General features: G+C 46.5%; 1 protein-coding gene across 2 annotated transcripts in view; it reads left to right on the forward strand.

The window, feature by feature from the left end:
• The window catches only part of DNAJC14 (DnaJ heat shock protein family (Hsp40) member C14), a 215,996-nt gene extending 191,342 nt beyond the window's left edge, over nucleotides 1–24,654 (forward strand). For both annotated transcript variants that reach the window (XM_069653711.1, XM_069653712.1), the window contains exon 7: nucleotides 24,183–24,654. In XM_069653711.1, coding sequence (XP_069509812.1) covers nucleotides 24,183–24,417 — 235 coding nt within the window. In that variant the 3' untranslated portion in view covers nucleotides 24,418–24,654. The remainder of the gene's footprint in view (nucleotides 1–24,182) is intronic.
• The last annotated feature ends 1,051 nt before the right edge of the window (nucleotides 24,655–25,705 follow it).

A 25,705-nucleotide genomic window follows, 5' to 3' on the forward strand; every position in this document is an offset into this window, starting at 1 on the left:
ATAAATATTTTAAAATTGAAATGCAGGTCTTCTCAAGACTGATTGGTCCGACCAGTCTAAGGGCCGGAGTCATCTTCGGTACTCCTCTGTCTCATGGAAGAAGGGGTCAGAACAGGCAGCCCTTACACAGCAGGCATCTGCGGTCGCTGGAATCAGCTACACCCGTCTTCTCTTTTTCCTATCAGATCCAGCTCCAGTGGTCGACTTTTATCTTCAGCTTCCAGATCAAGGCCATTTATCCAGGAACCCAGCCAATCAGCACACATGCTACATTCAAATCTTGTAGGGCGGCTGGGCAGCCAGCCTCCCAGTTAGGACTGGTTCGAGGCAGGCATGCCAGAAAACAAAGGGCTGCAAAGTTTCAGACTCGTCCCTCGTTTGCTGTCTTAAGAAACTCTGGAACCTTGGTGGGCTACACAAAGGGTTCCTGCCAGAAACATAAATCAAACAAGGACATCCCCATCCCAGGACAGCAGAAGGGCCAAGAAAGGACAAGCACATGGAAAAAGGCAAAGAAAAGAATGCAGCCACCTTTCTAGATGAATGGTGACCCTTCTGTATATTACCACGGCTGGCTTGAAAGGCTGCGAGTAAAAATCACACGAGTCGATAGAACACGTCCACTGCCACCAGCCATAAAGTTATGCTTGTCACTGTAACAAAAATGTTGCAGGAGCAGTGAGAAAGGGGATACAGTGGATCCCCCCTCAGCACTCCACATAAGGTGGGATGTGCTGATCTCGCAATATAAAATGTAGAGCGGGTAGAAATATCTCTCTATCCTTGAGAACATGTGTTCTGCAAAGTAAGTAAAGGATTGTAACAGAAATGTTACAGAATCGGTGAGAAGAGGATACTATGTAACCCCTTAGCACTCCACAGAAGGTGGGGTGGGCTGATCTCACAATGGGGTTTGTAGAAAGGATAAAAAGTATCCTTCTATCCTTGGGAACAGTAGTGCACACAAGGCACTCAAGAGAAAATAAAAAGGGAAGCCCAATGGGCTCCCCAGCAATGCTGCACAGAAAGTGCTGTGCATTGCAATAATAAAATGTAGATGCCAAAAAACGTATAGGAAAGTATGATTCCCAAAATAAAGTATGGAGAGTCACAAAAATGACTTCCATGGATAGAGTAAAAGAAAGAGTGAGTGGGAGGGAAAAGGTTCCCACTCACTCAAGAACATCCTATGTAATAAAAGGCCAAATGTATGTTTGTCCAATGCGGTCATGCGCAGTAGAGACTGCCCGCTTCGCCTGTTATCATCGCTAAAGGGAGCTGTTGCCTTAGTAAAATATGGTCCTACAGTGTGAATGAAAACCAACTGTATCTTCTGCCTTAGGATATATAGTGGGCCTTCTGTGTTGATGAAAACCTAAAACGTATTTTTTTTTCTATGAACATGAATTAAATCATTTACAATCAAGTATACCACACAATATATGGGCAATATGAAAATGTCTTTCCTCATGCACTTTGTATTGTGTACACAGGCTTTCACACTAGTAGAACAATAATCCACAAGTCCGGCAAAAAGTGCTCGGGGTGAGGGAGATTTAGAATAAATATGAAAATCTAACCTAACAGCAGTTCTGTAAAGTCTTTCTGAGGATGAAAAGAGCTTTTAAGCAGTAAGTAAAGCTTTTTCTCTCTATTTGGAAAAAGCAGTTCAATTGAAATAAATGAGACCTGAGGATCCAAAGAGAGGAGCACCCAAATTCATATCGGGATGATGAAGCAATACAGAGGAAATAAAAAATGGATCCCAGGGTGCAGCGTGCTGTTCCTGGGTTGATCTATGGCTAAGGTACTCAAGATGTCCCTGAAGTTTCAGCGCTGGTGAAAAAAGGACCAGCAGTCCCCTGGGAGAACGGAATAATAAAGATTCTTTGCAAACTCAGCCAAGGGTCTGAGTGAACAGCTCTGGAAGTAGGTGTCGGTCTTCTAAGATGCGTTGGTGCTCACCAAGATTCTTGATTCCTACGACATCCACGGGCTCAGGAGCAGGATTCCAACAATGAGGTTGCTGTAGGAAAAGCCCCAGAAAGGAGTATTGCTGATTCGTCCTCTGGACCAAACCGGAGAGAAGCTGGCGGTTAAGATGAATTTCTATAATCTGGCCTGGTGGACAGATTTTAGAGGCTACCCTAGTTGTAATGATCAGGGAACTCAGAGGTTAGCCAAGACCCAATCAAGATAAACGGGAAGAGCAGTCAAGGCTATTCACAGGAGAGTGGGGCGAGGGGCCCTCAATGAGACCACACAATGTAGCACAAAATAATTCAATTTAAACAGGTATGTGCAAAAATACAATTATTCTAGGCCTTCTAAACAAACTGAAAAAGGAAACTAGTAGGTTATATTATCGCACAATACTTAATAATAAACATTTCTGAGGCTTGTGGATCTGCTTAGAATCTCATGCTTTGCATAGGCCGACATCTAGTGGTTTAGTTTATTATTTATAATGCGCACCAGACCCTGCGGCATCAAGGATACGTTCAGCTTGGTTACAGAGGTACATGAAATGTATAGGCAACAATAAGTACATGAAATACACAGGCATTTATACAGTATAATTACAAGGAGCACAAATGCCTAGGCAGCTTAGGCAGCAGTAGGTACATGAGGTACAAGAAGTATAACGCATATATGCAATGTAAATTACATGCGCAGGTAGAGTTAGAGTAATATAATCCGAGAACTTCAGGGAGGGTGGCCCAAAGGACTAACAAGTTGTAAACGAATCAATATGCACAGGGCTATATGTGGTAGGGGGTATAAGGTGTCAAGAGAATGGTTATCAGATGATTATTTATCATTTTCTTTTAGCCAGTTAGTTAGATTTTGTCTAAATTTAGAGAACGACTGAGGTTCTCTAATGCCAGGAAGTAGGGAGTTAGTTGCGCAGCCTTGACTGGGAAGCTATGTCCTCCGATGGTGGAAAGTTTGAAACGTGGTACTTGGAGGCAGTTGGATTTAGCTGTTCTGGTTGGTAGGTGCAGAGTATTGCACATGTTGTTTTCGAAGTTCGAAAAGGGACGTTGACTGGGCGTGTTTGTAATATTATCCCTAATGTGTCATCTACTGTAGCTATGATGCCTCACGCATCAAGGTCCCTCATATTGTGTTTTTCTGCCATTGTGGTTCAGTCTTGTATACGCAGAGTCCGTAGCGCTGCTACATTCATAGTTAATAACTTTTAGAGGCTTGTTGACAGTTGCACTTTGATGCACGTTTCGATTAGCATCTTTGAAGACCTTTCGACTGCTGATTTCTACAAATCCTCCAATTCGGCACCAGGCTTCAGCCTTGCAGTAGGGAGAGTTGGGGGACTGATTATCTATTAGAGGATGCATCCTTTGACATCCTTTATACACTGCTTTTGTCTAGCTGCCTTTCTCTTTACATTTCACAATGGAGAGCATTCCTTCTAAATTCTGTTCATCTTGCAACAGAAAGTACCTGTGGAAAGACACTTATCGAGAGTACAACCAATGCCTTCCCCAGGACCATCCAGAGGGGCGCGTAGTGCAACATGTACGTTGTTTAGGCCCAAAACACTTAAAAGAACCACGCACCAAATGGTGGACGGGCCTTGCTATGATGGTCAAATCAGAAACAACTACTGGCACCTTTGTATCAGACCAAGAAAGCCAAGGCAGTCACTGCTCCATTTCTGAGGTCAAAGGCATATTAAAGGAACCTAGCGTACACTCCTGGCGACACACACACTCTCTCTCACTCTCTCTCACTCTCTCTCACTCTCTCTCACTCTCTCTCACTCTCTCTCACTCTCTCTCACTCTCTCTCACTCTCTCTCACTCTCTCTCACTCTCTCTCACTCTCTCTCACTCTCTCTCACACTCTCCTTTAACGGATGCATCAAAAGAAGGCTGCATGCTGGTGGAAAGCGCCTCCCGCCAGCTGATCTTGTGCGTCACAAGCCTGCTGCACTTCAGCACGTGTTTAGCACAAGGCGAAAAAACAAAACGGGCACAAATGGATATTCGATAGAATTCCTAGCAACAACTCGCCACCATCCTCTATCAAGAAGATCCAGAACATTACTTGATTTTAGAGCAATACATTCTAACACTGCTACAGAAGGGAGCAATAGAGCTGGTTCCACTTCCAGAAGGAAACTAAGGTATTTATTCAGTGTACCTAATTAATCCCAAAAACGATATTACAATGCACCACTTGACATGCAACCAACTCCTTCGATGGGTGTTTGCGACTGCTGAAACATACGTCAAAATCTCAAAACACTTTTACTAAGGGAAAACCCCATTGAAAAGTATGAGGGAAACACCCTGTCACACAGAAGGTAGTAGAATAATATACTAGAGCAACCTCCCCATTGAAGACCCTGAAGCTATTGTGTTCCCTTTACCAGAAACCCCTAAAACTGGATCCTGGTCTAGACAACAATTCGAAGACACTATTGATAAAGATTCCTCATTTGTCACGTTCATGGAACATTACCCAATTAGACCCAATACACTACACTTAGAAATAGAACAACCTTTACATAAATCTTCAAGGCATCATCCCTCTCCCACGCATGCCTGTATTGGCATTACTGATCAGACCCCTCATGACACACTAGGTTCTCATGATTCCACTTTTTCAAGATCAAGGGAAGGGAGATCAGGACAAATGGTATGATGATCCAGATGATCCCACTGAGTATGATCAAGATGATCCAGATATCACTATTATAGACTCCTGATGTTACACCAGAAGATGGTCACATTTTCCCCATTGATGATTAGCTTTTGTTTAACTACCTTCTAAAGAGAACGGCAAGCCATTTTAGTATCCAAACTCGAGAAACAGTGGAATATACTGATTTTGTGGACATTTTAAATGAGAGGAACGCAATCACCCAGGCTATTCCTTTTTTGCAATCTATTAATAATAGAATTGGCCCATTATTACTGACACCTTCATTAACTCTTGCACTTAACCCCAGGGTAGAAAAGATTTTCTCACCATCAGACCCACTTTACATTAGAGGTCATGTAAAGCCGGATTCGCCAGTCGACACCACCACAAAAAAAAAGTTTGGGTGTGCCATTGTCTAATGCAGAGACACCACCTAGTAACATTTTATATGCCCTCTGTAAAAGGGACCACTTCTGGGGCCTATTTAACCCGCGCAGACAACAATACCACTTTACTTGCGAGTTATAATAATACACAATGGTAATACACAATACTCTGTGTTCATTTCAGAGCCAAGGGCCTTAAAGTCTGGGTTTGGAGTGCTAACAACTGTGGCCAATGGAAATTCTATAGAGGATGGGGGCGAGCTGTTGCTAGGAATTCTATCAAGAAGATCCAGAACATCACTTGATTTTAGAACAATGAAATTATAACACTGCTGCAGAAGGGAGCAATAGAGCTGGTTCCACTTCCAGAAGAAAACAAAGGTATTTATTCAGTGTACCTCATTGATCCCAAAAAAGATATTACAAGGCACCCTTTCTTAGACCTGTGTCCTGCAAACACATATGTTAGGCCACAAAAATTCAGGATGGCAATGCTGCAGGAAGTAATCCCCCTACTAAAAACAAGGAGATTGTATGGCAATACTAGGCATGAAAGATGCATACTTTCATATTTCAATGTTGCCAGCGCACAGAAAATACCTAAGAATCAAGGTGGGAAACAAACACTACCAATTCAAGCTTCAACCATCCGGCATTGCCTCAGCACTAATACAAATGTCCTTGCAGTTGTGGCCGCACACCTACGGAGGCAATCAATTCCAGTATAGCTGTACCTAGATGATTGGCTAATAACAGGAAACGTGCCACAGTTGTGTCAGTAAAATACTTAACTGTCAATCTGCTGTTTCAGTGAGGCTTCTCCATCAATGAGAAAAAGTCAAGGCTAGTGCCCAGTCAAATCAAACAGTTTCTGGGGGCATTCGAACAGGAGATGTCCTGGTGTTCCCCTCCAACGAGAGGGTACAAAACATGCTGTTTCAAACCCCTCACTATGCTGTCGGTCATCAGGTAACCGTGCGAAAAGCCATGCGCATTCTGGGAAGGATGGCTTCCTGCATTTACCTTGTGCTGCACGCCCGCCTGCGCATGCGTCCAATGCAAGAGTGGTTAACAAAGCAATGGTTGCAAGCAAGCAGTCTATGGGACAATAGTGGTGGTTTTGTGTCCTCTGGTCCTATGTCTGCAGTGGTGGACAAAGGAGAACCTTTTAAAGGGCAAGCCATTCAACACCCCAGCAGTCGAAGCAACTCTCACAACAGACGCATCCCTAACCGGATGGGGAGCTCATTTTCTCAAAGTATGCACAGGGTGTGGACACAAGCATTAGCCAAAAAGCATAAAAACCATCTGGAACTGCCATCATTATTCAAAGCTCTACAAGCATTCAAACTGCAGCTAGTCAAAATAAATATACTCATACTAACAGACACTACCACAGCCATGTTCTACATAAACAAACACATTCTCCAGTGCTGTCCAAACTAGCCAAGAACATTTGGCTGTGGGCACTAAAAAAACAGGTTTCTCCTAGTACAACATGTTTCAAGGGAACACAAGTATCTGGCAGACGTACTAAGCAGAAATGTCCTCGGAACATGAATGGTAGTTGAATGCAGATGTCCTTCACAAACTGAGGGTTTCCAGGCACAAATCTCTTTGCTACACAAGAGAACGCACAATGCCACGACTAAGCATCCAGGTATCCCCAAGCACGTTTTGAGAAACCAAAAGGTGTCTCACCTATTAGTCCGCGGGGATATGTCAACCAGGTGGCCAGGACACTGCCATCACTGATGTTCCTGCGGTGGACCACTGCGGGAGGATCACCTGGGTGAGGAGTCTTAGGGAAGTGGGACATCAGATGGTGAGACGCGGTATCCCCTTTTCTGTAACACCTTTACCCCCATTCTACCAGGTAGGATATTTAGAAACTCAACCCCCCGTTTAACAATACAAACCCTTTCTCATGGACAGCCTGCTATGAGAGAAAACAGACTTAACACGAAACAGAAGGGGGTTGCAAGGAGGGAGGTTCCCTTGACCTTTTCGACAGGGAACCGTCACTTTCGTGAAACCTCAAGAATAAAAGGCATACGACCAGGAAACCAGGCTGAAGAATTCTGCATTGTGTGTCGGAGGTACCAAAGCCCTTCTGCATCAATAATCAAGACTGAGAGAATCACCAACTGCTGTGGTACTGTCCTTGGCTCCAAGTACAAAGCAACGCCACAGCGAAATCAACACAGCCGTTGAGTTGTGGAGACCGATACAGGACTGGTCTGTGTTGAAGCCAAGGTTGCAAGTGGCAACATTGTATAGCGAGCACTGGAACGAACATTGTTTGAAACGTTTGTGATAACCAACTCAAGTAAAGTTGTGCTGCAGATGAGTGATTGAACTTTGAAACCAAGATACGGTACCTTTGACAGAGTGGTCCGACAGAGCGTGTGCTCAGTCGAAGGTCTCTGTAAGGTATCCAGCTGAGAGGGGACAAAAGTGAAAGAAAGGCAAAGAATTGCGAATCTAAGTGGTCCTACGACAGGTCAAACAAAAACTTAAGCACCATTGAAAGTCTTCGATGTTGATACAGTAAAGAAAGTTTATTGCAAAGTAGATAAAGTTGATCCGAGCCCGGCAGAGGGAGATGAATTGAGGTTACATGTCTTTACACCGAAAACATTTATAAATAATGAACATATATTGAATATTTTATAACAAACTTGTATAGAGAATGCACTTTATTTTTTTTTTTTCGGGGGGGGTCCCCCAACCCATGTTTACCACCCCTAAAAACCCACCCTGACCGTTTCCCAAAAATATTTAAACCTTTACCCCACCCCTAAATGCATTCATAAAATTTTTCGTTATAAAAAATTCGATACCTGTTCATTCAATATAAAAGATTCAATATAAACACTGTATACCTCAATTGAAAGCTTTGGGTTAAAGCAAATTTGTATTAAAATAGATAAATTGGTCCGAGCCCGGCGGAGGGAGACTGATTCAAGATTTTTGTGTCAAAGTGGATCTGAGCCCGGCAGAGTGGGATCCAAGTTGAATAGTGAAATTCCTAAGAAAATTGTATACATGCGTAATACTAAAAGGAAAATAACTTTGTTGCATCAGGCCCTCTGAAAGAAGAGACTTTGAATGGCAAAGAGACTTTGGCATACAAGGCCATGATGTTGAAGTTTTGAACTGCACCCTTGTGCTAGAGAAGACCGAGACTGTGCCAAGCTCGAGCGTGCCGCCTTGTCCCATGCTGAAAACATAGGGAAGGGAAGCCTACGGCTTGAATATACTGACATGATTTCTTGAACACTTTTTTTCTTTTACATAACATTGTTTCCCACACTATGTGTATTTAGAGGTAAGGATTGGCAATGGGTTTATTAGTATAAGCCCTTTTATTTTGACAAGACACCACTACGACTGCGTTATTATTTGATGGTCCTAGCTTGCCCCCATCTTTAAATTTCAGATTAGATAGGCGTTTTTCAAACACGATTGAAGTTCAATAAACACCCTTGAATTTGTCTGTCTTACTGTTGATACCATGCCTTCCTTACAAAAGATCCAGTGGGAATGCTCTGTTAATATACTGTTCAGGGAGATTTGGGTATGCTTTTCCCCCAATTCAGCTTCTCAACAGGATAGGCCACAAGCTACACCAGGAACAAGTAATCTTAATCCTGATGGCTCCTATGTGGGCGCGACAAATGTGGTTTTCACACCTACTAAAAATGGCTTTACCCGCCAATGAAACTGTCATGCCCATACAATATGATGTCACAGAACCAAGGGGCAAAACTCGACAGAAACCCTCAGACGCTGAAATTTGCAGCTTGGCTCCTGAGGTCATAATTTGGTTATCTAAACCTAAACCAAAGGTATATGGACATTCCAAAGGAAGCATGCACGCCTAATACAAGACACTGCTATTTTAACAAATGCTAACGCTTTGTTTTATGGTGTAAAGCACGTAACATCAACCCAATTGTCTGCTCACCTTCATATATAGTATATATTTATTATATCTCTTAGACTCCAGATTAGTCTTTAAGTCCCTTAGTGTACCCAGCGGCTCTCTCAGCCACATCAGAAAGTAAAGCTTACTGGTGTGTAAAGTGCCTGTGGCGAAAGCATTCATGGAGAATGTTAAAACAAGTATACCTATCAGTTTCGAATCCAACTCCCGGCTGGGACTTAAATGTGTTGTGCTTACAAAGTTCATGGGGGCCCCCTTTGAGCCAATGCACAAAGCCAATCTATCATACAACTGCTATCCTTTTCGAGATCACATCAATAAGGAGAGTACGTGAATGACAAGCCCTTTCATTGCAAAATCCTTTTGTCGTTCTTGACAAGGTGGTACTACGCACAATTACATGCTTTTCTCCAAAATTATTCTTAAAGTTCCATGTAAAACAATCCATGGTGCTTCCTGCCTTCTTCCAAAACCCAGAGAATGCAGCAGAGGGAGTTTAAATACCTTAGATGTCAGAAGGGCTGTCATGTATTACCTTCAAAAGAATAAACCACTTTGAAAAACAGACTTTTTTTGTATCTCTAGCCGCAGGGAGAGTGGGATCCTATCTCTAAATTGGCTATCTCCAAATGGATTGTCAGATGCATCCAACATTGTTTTTCTTTTACCAAGAGAACATTACCCTTAAAGCCCAGAGCACACTCAACTCTGGGCACAGGGGCTATCATTGCAAATGTCCCCTTGGATGCCGTTTGCAAATCTGCCACTTGGAGTTCTGGTCATACCTTCACACAACACTACTGATTAGATACACATTCTAAAAGTGGGTCAGGCGGTGTTAAAACATCTTTTTGTCACTCTACCTTCAAACATCCCACCACCTTCTCCAAGTACTGCTCACTAATCTATGCAAAGCATGCGATTTCTAAGCAGATCCACAAGCCTCAGAAGGCATACATTACTTGCAGTAATCCTATTTCTGATGCTTGTATCAGCGTATATTCACATGCATCCGCTCTTCCTCCCCTCTTGGAGTTGAAGGTTCTAAGGCAAATCATAGATGTTGCACACCTCATCACAACTTAACTACTCTCCACGCATACACTCCATACTCCCTCGTGTCAGAAATAAAACAATCTGAGGGACCTCGGAGTGTGAGGGATCATGGGTACAGTAGACTTCATACTAGGAATATTATTACAAAAACACCTAGTCGCCGTCTCTTTTCGAACTTTGAAAATAACATGTGCAATGCTTTGCCCCTACCATTCGATGTTGGCCTATGCAAAGCATGTGACTCTAAGCAGATACAAGCATCATAAATATGATTACGATAAGTAATGTAAGCCATATAAATTCACCATGGGTTCATAAATGCATTCAGTTAACTTATTCAACACATGCAGAATATGATAGAACCAGTTCACAAGTGATTTCCCTAACTTAAGCAGTCCAATCTTTAAGAATAACTGGGCCTTGTGCCCAAAGGTCAGAGGAGCCACAATGCTTATCACCAGGAGCCTTTGCGGGTAAGTTATAATTTTACTTGTGTTGATGAGGGGCTGAAATATTCTTCAAAAATATTAAGGTAAATAAATCATATTTTCTATTTCAGGAGTTGCTACCCAGGTTCAGTGACTAGAAGACAGTGGAACGGAAGGTTAGGGGACAAAGGGACTTGTTCCAAATGTTATCCTATGGAGGACAGGGGGGAACATATGTACTGCATTTACTTAACCCCCACACACCCAGACCCCGATTTTCCGTCACTGGAGGTCTCATTTTCTGCTGTTGATTCCAGTGAAAGGTGCCCAGGAGCTGTGGGTGCAAGGATTCTTAAGGTGAGGTACAGCAGCAAGACACAACCCCTGGCGAAGAAGATATGCAAGATTCACCAATGCAGGCCTCTTCAGGACACTTCACAGGATGGAGGAAGGGAAGTTCCAGCGGCAGTCTCCACACACAGGCAGTGACTGGCGTCCTTTCAGTCACGGTAACAGAAGCCCTTCTAGGACAGGATCCCTTGATGCTGAGACTCTGAGAGAAGGCTACTTGTACCACAAGCTAGCGACTACCAAAACTCCCTGTGCAACAGCAGAACAGCGGCCCTTCTAGAGAGGTAGGCCGCCAGAGAGCTGGTCAGTTCACTGGGTGGTCCAGGGACACTCCCAAAGGTTCAGGACGACTGGATCCTCAAAGGCGTCGAGACTAGTTCATCCAAAGGCTGAAGCACCGCAGAGGGTCTTTGAAGATCAGGTAATCCAACAGGGCTTCACCAGGCCAGACGAAGGAAGGGATGCCAAGCCTCTTCAGGAGTCTTCCTCAGATCTTCAGTCAGCTGTTCTTCTATGAGGTATTCTTGGCTCCAACGCTGATATGAAGAAATGGCTGCAGCAGTCCTCTTATTAGCCAAAATTCAGGCTGGAGTGAGGTCCAAGCCCACCAATGGCAAGGATCTGCAGCATTCAAACAGCCAGTAGTTGTCTGATCAGGGACAACTGGTGTCACTCATGCCCCACACCTAGAGACTCTGGCACCACGGATGTGGAATGGAACTAGACAGTCCACCGCTATTACTGGGCCACACACAAATGCATCACTAGCCTGTGAAAACAGCCGCTTTGCCAGGCAAGTGCATGGCCTTTGTAAGAGATTTCCTGACCTGGCACGGTATGAAGAAAGCCAACCTATATGGCCAAAGAACGAGCAAAAGTCTTTTGGCACGGCCATCTTGGTGCACCAGTCACGTTTAGTAGGCATATGTGGTAAACTCGAACGTGCACACTAAAAATAAAGCAAACGTATAAATGCATCTTCTGCCACCAGCTTGACAAAGGTCCCCAGGTGTGAAAAGCTAGGGGGATGCAAAAGTATCTACAGTGCACTGTATTGTTAACACGCTGTGTGCAACGTTTAAAAGATGCAAATGGTAAAAAGGAAACAAGTTTACCAGTATGGATAGTAAGAAGGACTGATCCGTTTCCCCATAACAAATGAGCAAAAGGTAGGGGAAGTGAAGTTGAAGGCTTGGCATCCCCTCAAAAAGTCAGAACAGGAAGAATGAGACAGTTGCAACGTTAGAAAATGCCTCTATGGGAAAAGTGCAAAGCAGTCACACTACTAGATGCACCTCCTCAGAGGTATTCTTCCTTTCCTCTCCTTCCCCCAGAAGCTCACATTCTCCAGAGCCCTGGTTCTCCCTAGGCTGGACTACTGCAACAGCCTCTTTCTAAATCTGCCTGCCTCTACTCTGCACCCTCTGCAACTCATCCAAAACAGGACTGTGAGACTTGTCCTTGGCCTCAAGCCCAGGGATCATATCTCTCCAGGACTGAAATCTCTGCACTGGCTCCCAGTGGCTGCAATGATTAAGTTCAAAACCCTCTGCATTGTCCACAAGGCCTTCTGGGGCCTCAATACCTTCAACTCTCTCTTTCTAAATATCTTCCTTCTCGAGCTCTTCGCCCATCCGCCTCCAACTCCCTCAGGGCCATTCGCTTCTCCAAGCAACGGGATGGTGGTAGATCATATCTGATGTAGCCTCCCTCTGGAACAGCCTCCCTGCCTCTCTGAAACTTGAGGAGAACCATCTCCGGTTCCGGAAGCACCTCAAGACCTTTCTGTTTGCTTCTGCTTTCTCTCCTCCTCTCCCCTGCTGATCCCCTGGCTGAAACTGAAACTGCACTGGTTACCTGGCTACCCTCTGATCTCGGGCCCAGGTCCCCTCCCCACCAGTTACACAACTGCACTGCCCCCCCCCCCGGCAACCCTTGCTTTCAGAGACTGTTTTCTGTATCCATACAGCCCCCCTCCAGCACTTGACACCTAATGTCTGCACTTACCCACGTACTTGCCACTGGCTGGATGCACTTTTTATTTATTGTCCTTATTCATTTTACTGTTATCCTATGCACTGCAATGCCCCCGAGCCATTCCCCCTCACACATTTCCCCCCCCCCCTTGCACGATCTCAATGTCACCTGGCCTAGTAAAATTGTTGTCTGTCTTCCCTCTGTTCCCCCTCCCTTGCCTCGTCGCGCCATGGAACCCTTATGTATAGGCGCGTTATAAATGCCATATCATATCATATAGCACAGTATCTGTGTAATGTCTCAAACCCACTCCAGGCTAAACAAATGAAGGCCTAAACGCATTTGGTTTATTCTGCTGAACTTCTTCAGTGGAGTAATACAGACCTTAAAAGGCATTGATTTGATGGCATGCCATAACTTTTGTTTTTGTTGAAAAGGGTTGTTAATGATTCGATGTGTATTAAGGTGACAACATGTATCACTTGTTTTGTTATACATACGTTTATTTAACTTTTAAACTCTATAGATATATCTTATCCTATGTTCTTGGGCTGCACACTAAGTTGTCGGTTAATCACTTTACTGATTTACTGATAATCCTTACGTTTGTTTATTAATTTCATTTTGTTCTCTTGGTCATAGTAGATGGTACTCTTACCAGATTGTTTTGTAATTGTCATAGTGGTTAACAGGTGAAGCGACCTGAAGTGAACGATTTGCCTCTCCTTTATTTATTGTGTATGTAGCGGTACTTTGTTCAGCCTTGTGTATGTTAGGGTTGCTATGGTTGTATTAAGTTCTGTGTTTCTTGTTTGTTTCCTATTTTTTTCTTATTATTTCAGACCTTTGTTACATGTTGCATTGATTTATCCATTGCCTTACCCTTTGTTCATCTCTTCTGTCTACCGTCTTCGGTCTGTAAAAAGGTAGAGCTGTGTTGTCTTTTTTTTCATCCCTTTTTTATCTTGCTTTTAGAGTATTTTTAGATCCTTTTAATTGTTTGACTTGGAATCTGAAGGGTCTGAAGGGTTTAATGCGAGTATTGGAACGGTTTATGGTCCATGCTCTGCTCCTGGTTCATTCTTCAAGGAATTGACATTGCAACTCCAGAAATAGGAAAATAGTTATGATCCTTGGAGGGGACATGAATTGTATTATGGGTGTCGCATTAGATCAATCTGCTTCATGTAGATATTCAGGTGGCAAGAGAGCTAGGAGGACTGAGTGAAACCCTTAATTTAGCGATATCTGGCAAATCAATTACCCAGCGGAGAGAGAATACACGTTCGAGGGGATTGGGTCCTCCGACATATTCCATATCTATGACAGGTAATGTCCACAGCTGTGCTGCTTCGGAAAATCTTTGGCTCCTGCGTCGATGGCATCGATGCGCTGTCCCCGAGGACCTCCTCCGACGGCCGACGTCACCCGATGTGGTAAGTAGGATGCACGACGCCCATAGCCTCAGTTCCGTTTTTTCCGCGAACGTGTTCGCTTCATGAATCCCGGTACGCCTCGACTCGTTGGAGTTGCCGTTTTCTATTCTCGGTTCGTTGAACCTGTTCGGTTGGTTAAGACCTGTTTGTGGCGATGTCTTTCTCATCTTCGACTCCACGTCCGGGCTTCAAGAACTGCGGGGACTGTGGGTCCAAGATGTCGGTCACGGACTCGCACGACGCCTGCCTCTGGTGCCTCAGGGAGGCCCATGATACGGACGACTGTGTCGACTGCCAGTCGCTCACTGCAAAGGCCTTGCGGGAGCGCAAGAAGAAGCTGTCGGTAGGCTGGGTGTCTAAGCCCCGGAAGTCGAGGTCTGCGGGGCTTTCGACCGATGACTCGAGGGGTGACTCTCTGCGTCGTCGTCGGAAGTCCAGTGGGTCTCCTTCCATGAGTCGGTCGCGCCACTCCTCCGCCTCTTCTAGGCATTCCAGGAAGCGCCGGCATAGGTCGCCTTCCCAGTCCTCTTCCGAGGACTCCGCCCGTCGGCGGGTCGCTTATCCCTCCATGCAAGCGACACCGGAGGAATGGGCTTCCTTCGGGAAGCAGATGCTAGCGATTCTAGAATCGCAGGGCACCGGTCCATCCGCGCCTCCGAGTGGGGTCGGTCGGCGCCGGACGAGAGACACCACCCGTACGCCTTCAGACTCGGGTGGTCGGCACAGCTCGCGGGAGAGGTCCCGCTCAGACAAGGGTAGCCGTTCTCGCCATGCCCGTTCCAGGTCCTGGCCCTCGACGCGCTTGAGACCGCGTGATCCTGTGCCGTCTTCGAAGAAGACGTCGACGCCTGTGGCGCAGAGGTCGACGATTTCTCTCGAGGTTCCGTCTTCGAGGGGGTCGTCGTCGGCGCCCAGGTTGTCGAGAGACACGCTCGGAGCTCTGGCTTCGAGGACTGTGTCGACGCTGCAGCTGCTGGAGGCGTTGCAGCTGACGTCGACGCCGATTTGCTCGACGTCGATGCCTTTTCTGTCGACGCCGACTCGTTCGGCGCCCTCGACGCCTTTTGAGGTGGTGGTGTAGGAGGGGCCCCGTGGCACGGGGTTTGCCCCTAAAAAGGCTATGGCTAAGGTCCGGCACTGCTTTGGTTGCAGAGGTCTTCCTCTCCCCGCCTGGAGTACATTTCAGAGGGTGATGAAGGCTTTGATGGCGGCCTGGTTCCGGTTACGTTCCAGATGACCTTATCTCGGGCCATAGCCAGTTTGATGACCTGAGGCATTCACTGCATGATGCCAGTGGACTGGACACCTCGCCGGAGGTGGAGTTTTGTCGGCCGGAGCCTGGCACTCATGCCGATTCGTCATATCGGCGCCTTATGTCTCGGGTTACCGAGTACTTGGGTTGGTCAGCTCCCCCAGGGGAGTTCGTTCAGGATGATCTCACGGACATCCTTGATCTCGGTCCACCCACTGACCCGGTTTTGCCTTTTCATATGGCTCTGCAGAGAAGGGTGGCGGCGGCGGCTTGGACTGCTCCGGAGAGTCTCCCGGCAGTGGGCAAGTCTTTGTCGCGAAAATACCGTCCAGCCAGTAGCGACCCCTGCTACTTGTCTAGCCACCCCACCCCGGAGAGTTTGGTGGTGCAGGCGGCTACGGCCCCGGCAAAGCAGGCGTCGTATCCTATCATCCCTCCGTATAGGGACGACAAACGTTTTGACGGCTGGGCGAAGGAAGTGTTTTCTTCTGGGGGTATGGCGCTTCAGGCGGCCAACTCCATATGTGCCTTGTCTCGTTTCACACACACTCTGTGGAACTGTGTTGCCTTAGCGGCTGATCATATTCCCGAAGGGGACGAAGGGGAGGGTTTCCTTGCTATGGTTCAGGATGGCAAGGATGCCATGTGGGAGGCCGTTCAGTCGGGTTTGGACATGGCGGATTGTGTCAGCCGGTCCATGGCGGCGAGCACCGTAATGCGCAGGTTTGCGTGGTTGCGGAAGTCTGGGTTCGCTCCTGATGTTCAGTCCCGGCTCCTCAACATGCCCTTTGACGGTGAACACCTTTTTGGCAGCAAGGCTGACGAGAGCCTTGAGAGGTTGCAGACCTCCAAAGCTGCAGCAAAATCGTTGGGCGCTGCAGTTTGCCAACCTCCGCCTTTTCGTCCTAGGGGACAGCAATGGAGGTGAGGTTCCTTTCGCTATTACTCCTTCAGTAAAGCTAGAGGAGCTAGCAGTCAAAGATGCCATCGTAAGAGTGCCAGAGGTGGAAACAAAGGTACTCGAGGTGCTATGGCCGCTCGGGCAGTTGCCTCTTTGCCCTCAGGCAACGCCGCAGCCGCTACCACTCAGTCATGAGGCCAGGTCCCATGGTTCGCCGGTTGGGGGAAGGCTGGCGCAGCATCTTGTAGAGTGGCAAGCCATTACTTCGGATGTGTGGGTTCTGGAGATCATAACCCACGGCTACTGTCTTCCTTTTCGGCAGAGGCCTCGCGACAATCCACCAGGGAACCTCTCTTTGAAGAGTCTGGATCCGCTCCTTGCGCAGGAAATTCAAGTCCTGCTGGAGAAAGGCGCCATAGAACTGGTGCCTGTAGCGGAGAGGAACAAGGGATGGTATTCCCCTTATTTTTTTATTTGAAAGAAAGACGGGGGATTGAGACCCACATGGACTTGCGCGGTTTGAACAAACTCCTCAGGAAGGACAAGTTCAAGATGGTGACTCTTTCTCAAGTCCTCCAGGCCCTTCAACTTCAGGACTGGTTGGTGTCTCTCGACCTCAAGGATGCTTACATCCATGTGCCGATCCTTCCCAAGCACAAGAAGTACCTGAGGTTCGCTGTTGGCGACTCGCACTTTCAGTTTCGGGTCCTGCCGTTCGGATTGACCTCCGCCCCGAGGGTTTTCACCTAGCTCATGGTGGTGGTGTCAGCGCATCTCAGGAAAGGGGGTATTCACATCTACCCCTACCTGGACGATTGGTTGATCAGGGGGAGCTCTCCTGAGCAAGTCCTGGATCATCTGTCCGTCACCTGCCACTCCCTTCACAGGCTGGGCTTCTCACTCAATTTAAAGAAGTCCCATTTCACACCAACGCAGCGGCTCCAGTACATCGGAGCAGTGCTCGACACGTCCCTGGGGCAGTGTTTTCCTCCTCAGGTGAGGGCTCTTCACATTCAGCAGATGGTGCACAAGTTTCAGTTTGCCCAGAATCTCCCAGCATCCGAATTCTTGAGACTGCTCGGCCTCATGGCATCCTGCATTCTTCTGGTGCCAGAGGCTCGTCTGCGGATGAGATCTTTGCAGTGGGCACTCAAGCTCCAGTGGTCGCAGTCCTCCGGCAGGCTGTCGGACCCTGTTCAGGTGCCGCCCTCGGTTGCCCGGGACCTTCTGTGGTGGGCCGTCGAGGGCAATCTGATGAAAGGGGCCCCATTTTGGCTGCCCTGGCCGGAGGTGACGATCGTGACGGACGCATCCCTCACGGGATGGGGAGCTCATGCCAACGAGTTGACAGTCAGCGGTCGTTGGTCTCCGTCGGAGTCCAGACTCCAGACTCCATATCAATCTGTTGGAGCTGAGGGCTGTCAGGCTAGCCCTGAAGGCTTTTCTGCCGACTCTGCGCGGAAAGAGTGTCCTGATTCTAACAGACAACACGGTGGCCATGCACTACCTCAACAAAAAGGGGGGGGCAGGGTCGCTTCCGCAGTGCATGGAGGCGATGCAGCTCGAATTCTGGGCCATCCAGCAGGAAGTTTTGATCTCGGCTGTTCATCTGGCCGGAGACGACAACGAGACTGCGGACGCTCTGAGCAGGCAGAGTTCGATCTCTCACAAGTGGGAGCTGGCTCAGGAGATTCTCCTGGAGATCTTTGCCCTTTGGGGGGACCCCTCAAGTGGATCTCTTCGCCTCCAGTGTCAACCGGAAGTGCGAAAGGTTTTGCTCGTGGGAATTTCCTCCAAAAGGAGCCTTAGGAGACGAGTTCGTGGTGGAGTGGTCATTCCCACTGCTGTACACGTTTCCTCCAGTCCCCGTCATCCCGCAAGTGCTGCGGAGGTTTGGTTCCCGGATGATCCTCATTGCTCCGACGTGGTACCCGGACCTTCTCGACTTGTCCATCTGCCCTCCACGTCGTCTTCCCTACCGAGACAATCTGCTCTCACGGGAGGGGGGTCAGGTTCTCCATCCAGATGTCAGATCCCTCAATCTTCAAGCTTGGAATCTGAAAGGTTGAGGTATAAGGATTGGGACCTCCCTGAAGACGTGATGGAGGTGTTGCTCTCGGCCAGGCGGCCGGCAACTAAGTCTCTGTACCGTTGCCGTTGGAGAAAGTTCTGCGACTGGTGCAGAGTTCAGAATGTGGATCCTTTTGATTGTGACATTCCCATGGTTCTGTCTTTTTTGCTTTCTTTGGTCCACAGGGGCTTGCAAGTGGGGACCATTAAAGGTTACCTGGCGGCGCTGTCCATATTTAAGAGCTTGTCTGAAGAGTGTTCCTATTTTAAAATTCCTTTAATTTCACAGTTTTTGAAAGGGCTCACTAATATGTTCCGTCCGTCACCTTTTCTGGTGCCAGGTTGGGATTTGAACCTTGTTCTTAAGTTTCTTATGGGTGCTCCGTTTGAGCCTTTACATTCTTGCCCTTTGAGGCTGTTAACTCTGAAAACTGTGTTTTTGGTTGCGGTTACTTCCGCTCGCAGAGTGAGTGAGTTACAGGCACTTTCAGTTAAGCCACCCTTCAATGTGTTTCACAAGGACAGGGTTGTCCTTAGAGTTCGTCCTTCTTTTCTTCCGAAGGTGGTGTCAGAATTTCATTTGAGCCAGAAGGTTGTTCTTCCGGCGTTCTATCCTCCTCCACATCCTGGTAAGGAACAGGAGAGGTTCCATATGCTTGATCCTAGGAGAGCGTTGAGCTTTTATATCTTGCGCATGTCCCGGGTCAGAGTGGACGATAACTTTTCATTGGTTACGCTGGAAAGCGTTTGGGACAAGCTGTGACGAAACAGACTTTGTCTCGTTGGATTATTTTAGCTATCTCCGAGTGTTACCGCTTGGCGGGTAAGGACCCTCCGGCTGACTTGCGGGCCCATTCTACCAGAGGAGTGGCTGCATCTACTGCCCTGCAGAGGGGAGTTCCTATTCGTCACATCTGTGATGCAGCCCCCTGGGCTTCAGTACATACTTTTGTACGTCACTATTCCCTCGATTCCATCAGAGGGCAAGATCTGGCCTTTGGCAAGGCAGTTCTCTATTCCGCAATTTGATTGGGCATGCAAAATTTGTATTCTAAATTCTTTCCCACCTCCTTGCTTGGTACTGCTTTGGGAGTCTGTCATAGATATGGAATACGTCGGAGGACCCAATCCCCTCGTAGAACAAGTTACTTTCTTACCTGATAACGTTCTTTCGATGGGATGGTCCGACAACGTATTCCATAGCGCTCCCTCCCTGCCTTCCCCGCTGCAGAATTTCTTTTGCGTTCCGCAAGGCCTTGTGTGTCTGACTGGCAGAAAACTGGTGGCACACGTTCTGGGAAAAAACTATAACTGAGGCTATGGGCGTTGTGCGTCCTACTTATCACATCGGGTGACGTCAGCCATCGGAGGAGGTCCTCGGGGACTGCACATCGACGTCATTGACACAGGACGCAGACGCCAAAGATTTTCAGAAGCAGCCCAGCTGTGGCCATTACCTGTCATAGGTATGGAATACGTCGTCAGACCATCCCATCGAAAGAACGTTACCAGGTAAGAAAGTAACTTGTTCTTCTATTCGCCAGTGCATGATTCACATACACAATTGGATATTTTCTTCCTCTCAAGATCACTTCTTGATGGTGTTCTTACAGTAGATCTTCAAAAGAAGAGGATCTCGGATCATGCAAGCGTCATGCTGAGGCTAACCATCAAAGCACTTAATTTCGGATACGGGAGATGGCATCTGAATGCCAATGCCCTGAAAGATGAAAGTGCCTCTAAGGGCCTTGGGGAATTTATAGAGATGTTTTATTCTTGATCATGCTGGTACTGCTGATACCCATTTTGTTTTAGACACTTTTAAAGCCACCATCAGGGGTGAGATCAGTCGGATCTCACACCTTAAGAAACTAGGCTCAGCAGAGAAAACGGCGCTGTTGATGGCTCAAAACCCATATGCACTTCAAAGAGTGAGAGTGATAGACTGGACCCTGTTAGACTGAAGGGGTCTCTTGAGTGTAAGTTAGAACAAGAGGTGGAGAAAGGCTTGTTCTTTGTTAAGCAAGCATTCTGGCAGAGTGGTGAAGTGGGGGGGGATGGAGGGGAGTAACTTGCTAGTACTCTTAAGGGTTATGCAACCCATTCTGTGGTCGCAAATATTGTTAAAGAGGATGGGTCCACCGTTATAACTAATAAGGAAATATGTGATTTCTTTAAGGTTTACGAGTCTTGATATACTGAAGATTTTAATCCAATTCATAATAACGTGGATAGGTTCTTAAGTAAAACTGAGTTACCAACATTGTCAGACGACAATAGTTTATTTTTGGAGTAAGAGATTTCGGTTAATGAGGTATCCACAACTACATCCACAGCTATAAACCAGTTGCAAGTCGCTCACATGTAAGATATTGGTTGAATGGTTGAAGGAGAATGGTAACTGTGTGGTACAATCCAGCTCTTCAAATGTATAAAAAGACGTTATGTTGGAAAAGGTAGATCAGTAAGGTCATTCTAGAAGTGAAGGACTTCTTAGAAGATGATTGTTTGATTAGTTTTGTTGTTTTTTGTGATAAATACAATTTGCAAGCAAGGGATAAAAAGTGTTTTAGACATATGCAAGTTATTGTCCGAGAGAATTGCTGTAACAAATGCTTCCTTGGTGGGTAGACCAAGGTTATGTGTGATGTTTGATACTCTGCCCGAAAGGTGTCTTTTTTAGGCTAATGCCAACTGGAATTGAAACGATGGTTGGGACAGACTGTGTTAGAAATGGTGCATTGATTTGGGTTATGATTTGTCCCCGGACGAGTGGGATAAGGTGACTAAAACTGAAGCTTTGGCAAAACTGGATCTTAATCTACGCGTTGTACAGAAACAAATTATGGGTAGTTTCTACTGGACGCTTGGATGTGGGAAGGAAAGGGGGGGGCATGTGGGAAGGAAAGGGGGGGGGGGGCACCGACACATATACTATGGGACTGTTTGACGGTTAAAGATTTCTGGATGGGTGTGCTTGACACGGTAGGCATAGTGGGTAATACCTTAGAGGGACATGACTTCAGGGTTATTTTTGGTACTACATTTTGGATTGTGAGAGTGCTTGTTTTTCGCTCACAAGCAAGTCAAAACCTCAGTTAGATACTTGGCTGAATGATTTGCTTATGCTTTCAAATTATGAGAAAGTCGTGTACATGAAGAGGGAGAATTCTCACTTATATGAAATGTGGTCAGCATTCAATGAACTGTATGGTTAACCTCGGTTTGTTCAGAGTCTTGTGATGTTTTGCTTTTGAGTGTGATGTGGCAAATTGTTGCATTTATTTTGTGTGTGTGTGGGGAGAAACCAAGGAGTATCTCACCTACTAGACCCGGGGATCTCTCTCGCAGGTGGCCAGTGCACGGCCATCACCTTTGGACCCAGACCCTGGGCGTGGACCAGTGTGGAAGGATCACCTGGGTGAGGGGGATTCAGGGAGTGGAGGGTGAGCCAACCTATGGTGTGACACGGTATTCCTCCCTTTCCTGTACCCATGATGCCTCCTATTTCATAGGATTCTCCGATGTCCCAACACCCCCCCCCCCTTTCCAATACTGAGCCGAGGAAGAGGGCGATTGAGAGTAACAATGCTAACCCTTACAGATCGCATTGTACATGTCCTGCTAATTGGGTCAGGCAAAGTCAGGCACTTGACTTTAAGTGTCTATATCTAATACCAATTAGCTCTCCTCACAGGGATAAATCTACTCTCACGAATAAAAGGCGGAACATAGAGAGACACTCTGAGCAAGGAGGAACATGAGTAAGAGCAGAATTTATGGGCCGAAGACGAACCTACTTGAGCAGAGCAACGGACCCAGGGACGAGAGCCAAGGGTGGAGAACCCCAGGAGTTCCCTTGCAGGCAGTGTTGCCTCCAAAAGGCAGTGAAAGGTACACGGAGAAGGGAAAATCCCAAACAAGAATACTGCATTGTGTTTCAACAACGCTAGTGACCCTCCCAGGTGAACTGCAGAGTTGGCGAGGCCAAGCCTGTGGTACGAACCTTGACTCCTAAACTGGAAGACAGAAAAGGCAAGAAAGAAAATCACACAGCCGGTAAGTTGGCAAGCGACGTGAGAGACATGTAAGAAAGATTGAACTGGCAACATTATATCGCATAATTGAAGGATGCACGTGTGTGGATGAGACGCAAAGAAAGGCAGACCTGCAAATGAACCTAGAAATAACAGCTGTAAATGCAGCGATACTGAGTAACGCAGTGGTCTGGCGAAAGGAAGTAGCCCACTCGAAAGGCTCAGTGAAGTGTTTGTAGCGATAAAGTGAATGACCTGTGAAAACAAGGTGATTCAAATTAATCCTGAGAGAACGGGAAAGTAAAAAAGCTGAATGCTGAACTTTGGTGCATGATATAGTGAACTACCCAGACGAGGAAGCACTGGGGCAAATAACATGGGAGTGTGCATTGAAAGTTGAAAAGTCGAAGTGGTCCTGCAGAGGTTTATAGAAAAAGGACATGCACATTCGAAAGTGTAATAAGTTAGGGGAAGGGAAACCCCTAAAGGATATGAGTTAAGTTTGGGGAAGTTAACCCTTGCAAGTGTTGTGAGCTATTGATTTGAAGAGGTCTGAGCCCGACAGAGGGGGACCACTGTGTACCTTTTGGTGAACTGTATTTTAGAAATTGGAAAGAAAGTGTGGAAGGCCAGGCGGGCCTCGATCCATGTTTTAAAACTGCCTTTGTGTTGAAGAGCCTGAGCCAGAGTGTCATCTGGTCTACAGAGACCGCCTTACTCTGTGCTGTCCAACATGGGGAGGAGAGCTGACTCAGCCACATTTATTCTTTTGAACACTGTAATAATACAGGGCGCCTGGCTAGGTCCTGATTTGCCCAGGAGGGTGAACGTATATTCAAACAAAAAATCATGGTTGAAGACTCTCAGAAGCCCTTACCGGCGCACCGCTTGTAGGTTCACGATACCCCACGGACAGTGTTTAATCCCTTCACCTCCATCCTGAAGAAGGCCATCCCAGTCACCTATGTCCAGTCTTCGTACCCTGTGGCCGAAACACTACAGTGTCGATCCATCACACAACTCCACCCCTTGCATACTTGTACGCACCTGTTGTGTTTTTTCCCTATGGCAATACCCATGGACCAACTGAGGTCCTGGGCTGCATTCACTCTTGTGTTGTAAACCCTTGTTAACTGTGTATCCAAGAGATATTGCACAATCAGAAGGCTTGCACCTTCCACACTCTTGAGGGTGGTACCTAGTGGTACACCTGCATATCAAATGTACAACTGTCCGTCCGTCTGTTATTATGCTAACAATTGATGTATTATATGTATCATCACCAAAATTCAGAGATTAAACTAAAATTATCCTGAATCTCAAAAGTGTGGGTCTCCCATCCTGATTTTTAGTTTGAATATATGTTCTTTTGAACACTGACTTTCCTTTACATAAATATATTCAGATTCACACTTTTGTACTAGATATAGGGCAGGCATTAGATTTTTGTTAGTCTGAGCCATTTTGATTTAACGGACTCAACTAGGACTGTTTTGTTAATATTTGATTGTCGAAACTACTCCCCTCCTGGCTATAGGGCAAAGTAGAAGTTTCTCCAACCCCATTGAAACTTCAATACAGGTTTTCAAATTGTACCTTTTGTGTCAGTGTCATACTTGTGATACCATGGCTTTCTGTTAATACAGTTCTCTTCTTTTTCTTTGCTAGAACTGTTCCGGAGAGCAGTCCTGCTTCAGCTGCAGACCTTCAGGACCTTTTTAACAGGATATTTCAGGGCCCTCCTGGACCGATGCCCAATGGAGGAGGCCTTTTCACCACCCCACAACAGACTCCACCACCCCATGGTGCATCTCCACCAGCCCCACCTAAGCCAGAAAGTGTGCCGAAAACTGAGACCAAGCCCAAAAGGAGGAAGAAAGTCAGGCGTCCGTTTCAGAGATAGAAGTCATCAAACAGTGGCATGATTCTTTTAAGTCAGACTATTTACTGGACAAAAGCACTATTGTTACATCAAATCCCCAAAAAGGAGAAAGTGGCTTTCCAGCTGACCAACAGCGTGTTTGTGTGTTGTTTAAAGGGCTGTCTCGGAAGGGTCCGATTTTCCCCCTCCTCTTTCATATCGAAGAAGAAATGAAGTTTTAAGTTTATTAAATCAATTACTTCTAGTTTGAAATAACAACTTCCTTTTCTCTCTGTACCAAAGAATTTCTGAAGAATGTCCAGAATGGGATCTTTCTAGAAAGTGCATTTGAAGTTGATGGTGGGCAAAAAGGGGGTTGTGCTTCAAAGGCTTTGATGCAGAATTAGCTGGTACAAGCTCTCCATAGTGCCCTAAATAGTGTGTACACATGTGAAGTGGACAATGAAGGACCCTGATCATATAAAGGGATTGTTAGTCTGGTAAACATCTTAAACAGTCTGTTGTGTCAGTCCCTTGGTGTTAGGACTTGGATCCCACCGGGCTGAGGGTTTATGAGCAATCTGCTGCTGGGATGCTACACTCCTTTCAGACAGCAAAGAGCACAGTATGAAGCATGGCACATCCCTAGCTCTGCTTCCACTGCAGAACATGCTGGTTTTCAATATGGGTATGTTCTAGGACAAATCAAGTCTTTTTTCTGCAGGGATTTTAGAAGGCAAGGGGGAACAGACCCACTACCCTGCAGATTAGCACATGTATGTATATGCTTTGTGAGACAATACCCTCTTTTTAGGGTATATATCTGTCCTAAGGGCAAAGGGGTGAAGTTATTCCAACTGGCGATGCTTTGTGACTTCTATAGTCGAGATGCTCTCTAAGCAAGTGTATGCTGTACATAGAATAAGGCCTGGCATACACTGCCTGTTCAGCCATCTCTGCCCCAGCCCTGCTTGTACCCAGCAGGTGGTTCCTCGCCCAACTGGTTGCCTTCAACTGTAATATGTTTTGGCAGCTGGTAGATATGCCGGGAGCAAATGTTTGTTTGATCCTTTGAGATCTGGAGCCATGCTACAGGTGTCCTGCGAAAGTCAACTGAAAGTCAATGCTGCATGACGGGTTCTCTGCAATAGACCCCAATATGCCCTCTGAATAAAGATCCCATGGCCTGAGCACATCCTGGGTGTTCCAGCACTTGTCAAATTGGAGTGTGAATCAAATCCCCCCTCCCCCCATTTTGAAGTTGGAGACCCTCCACCCCCTTTCAACTGCTTCCTCAATGCTCTTCATTGGCTGAAACAGTCCTACACAT

The sequence above is a fragment of the Ambystoma mexicanum genome, chromosome 3q (assembly GCF_040938575.1).
Source record: "Ambystoma mexicanum isolate Mex_15411 chromosome 3q, UKY_AmexF1_1, whole genome shotgun sequence".
Lineage (NCBI taxonomy): Eukaryota > Metazoa > Chordata > Amphibia > Caudata > Ambystomatidae > Ambystoma > Ambystoma mexicanum.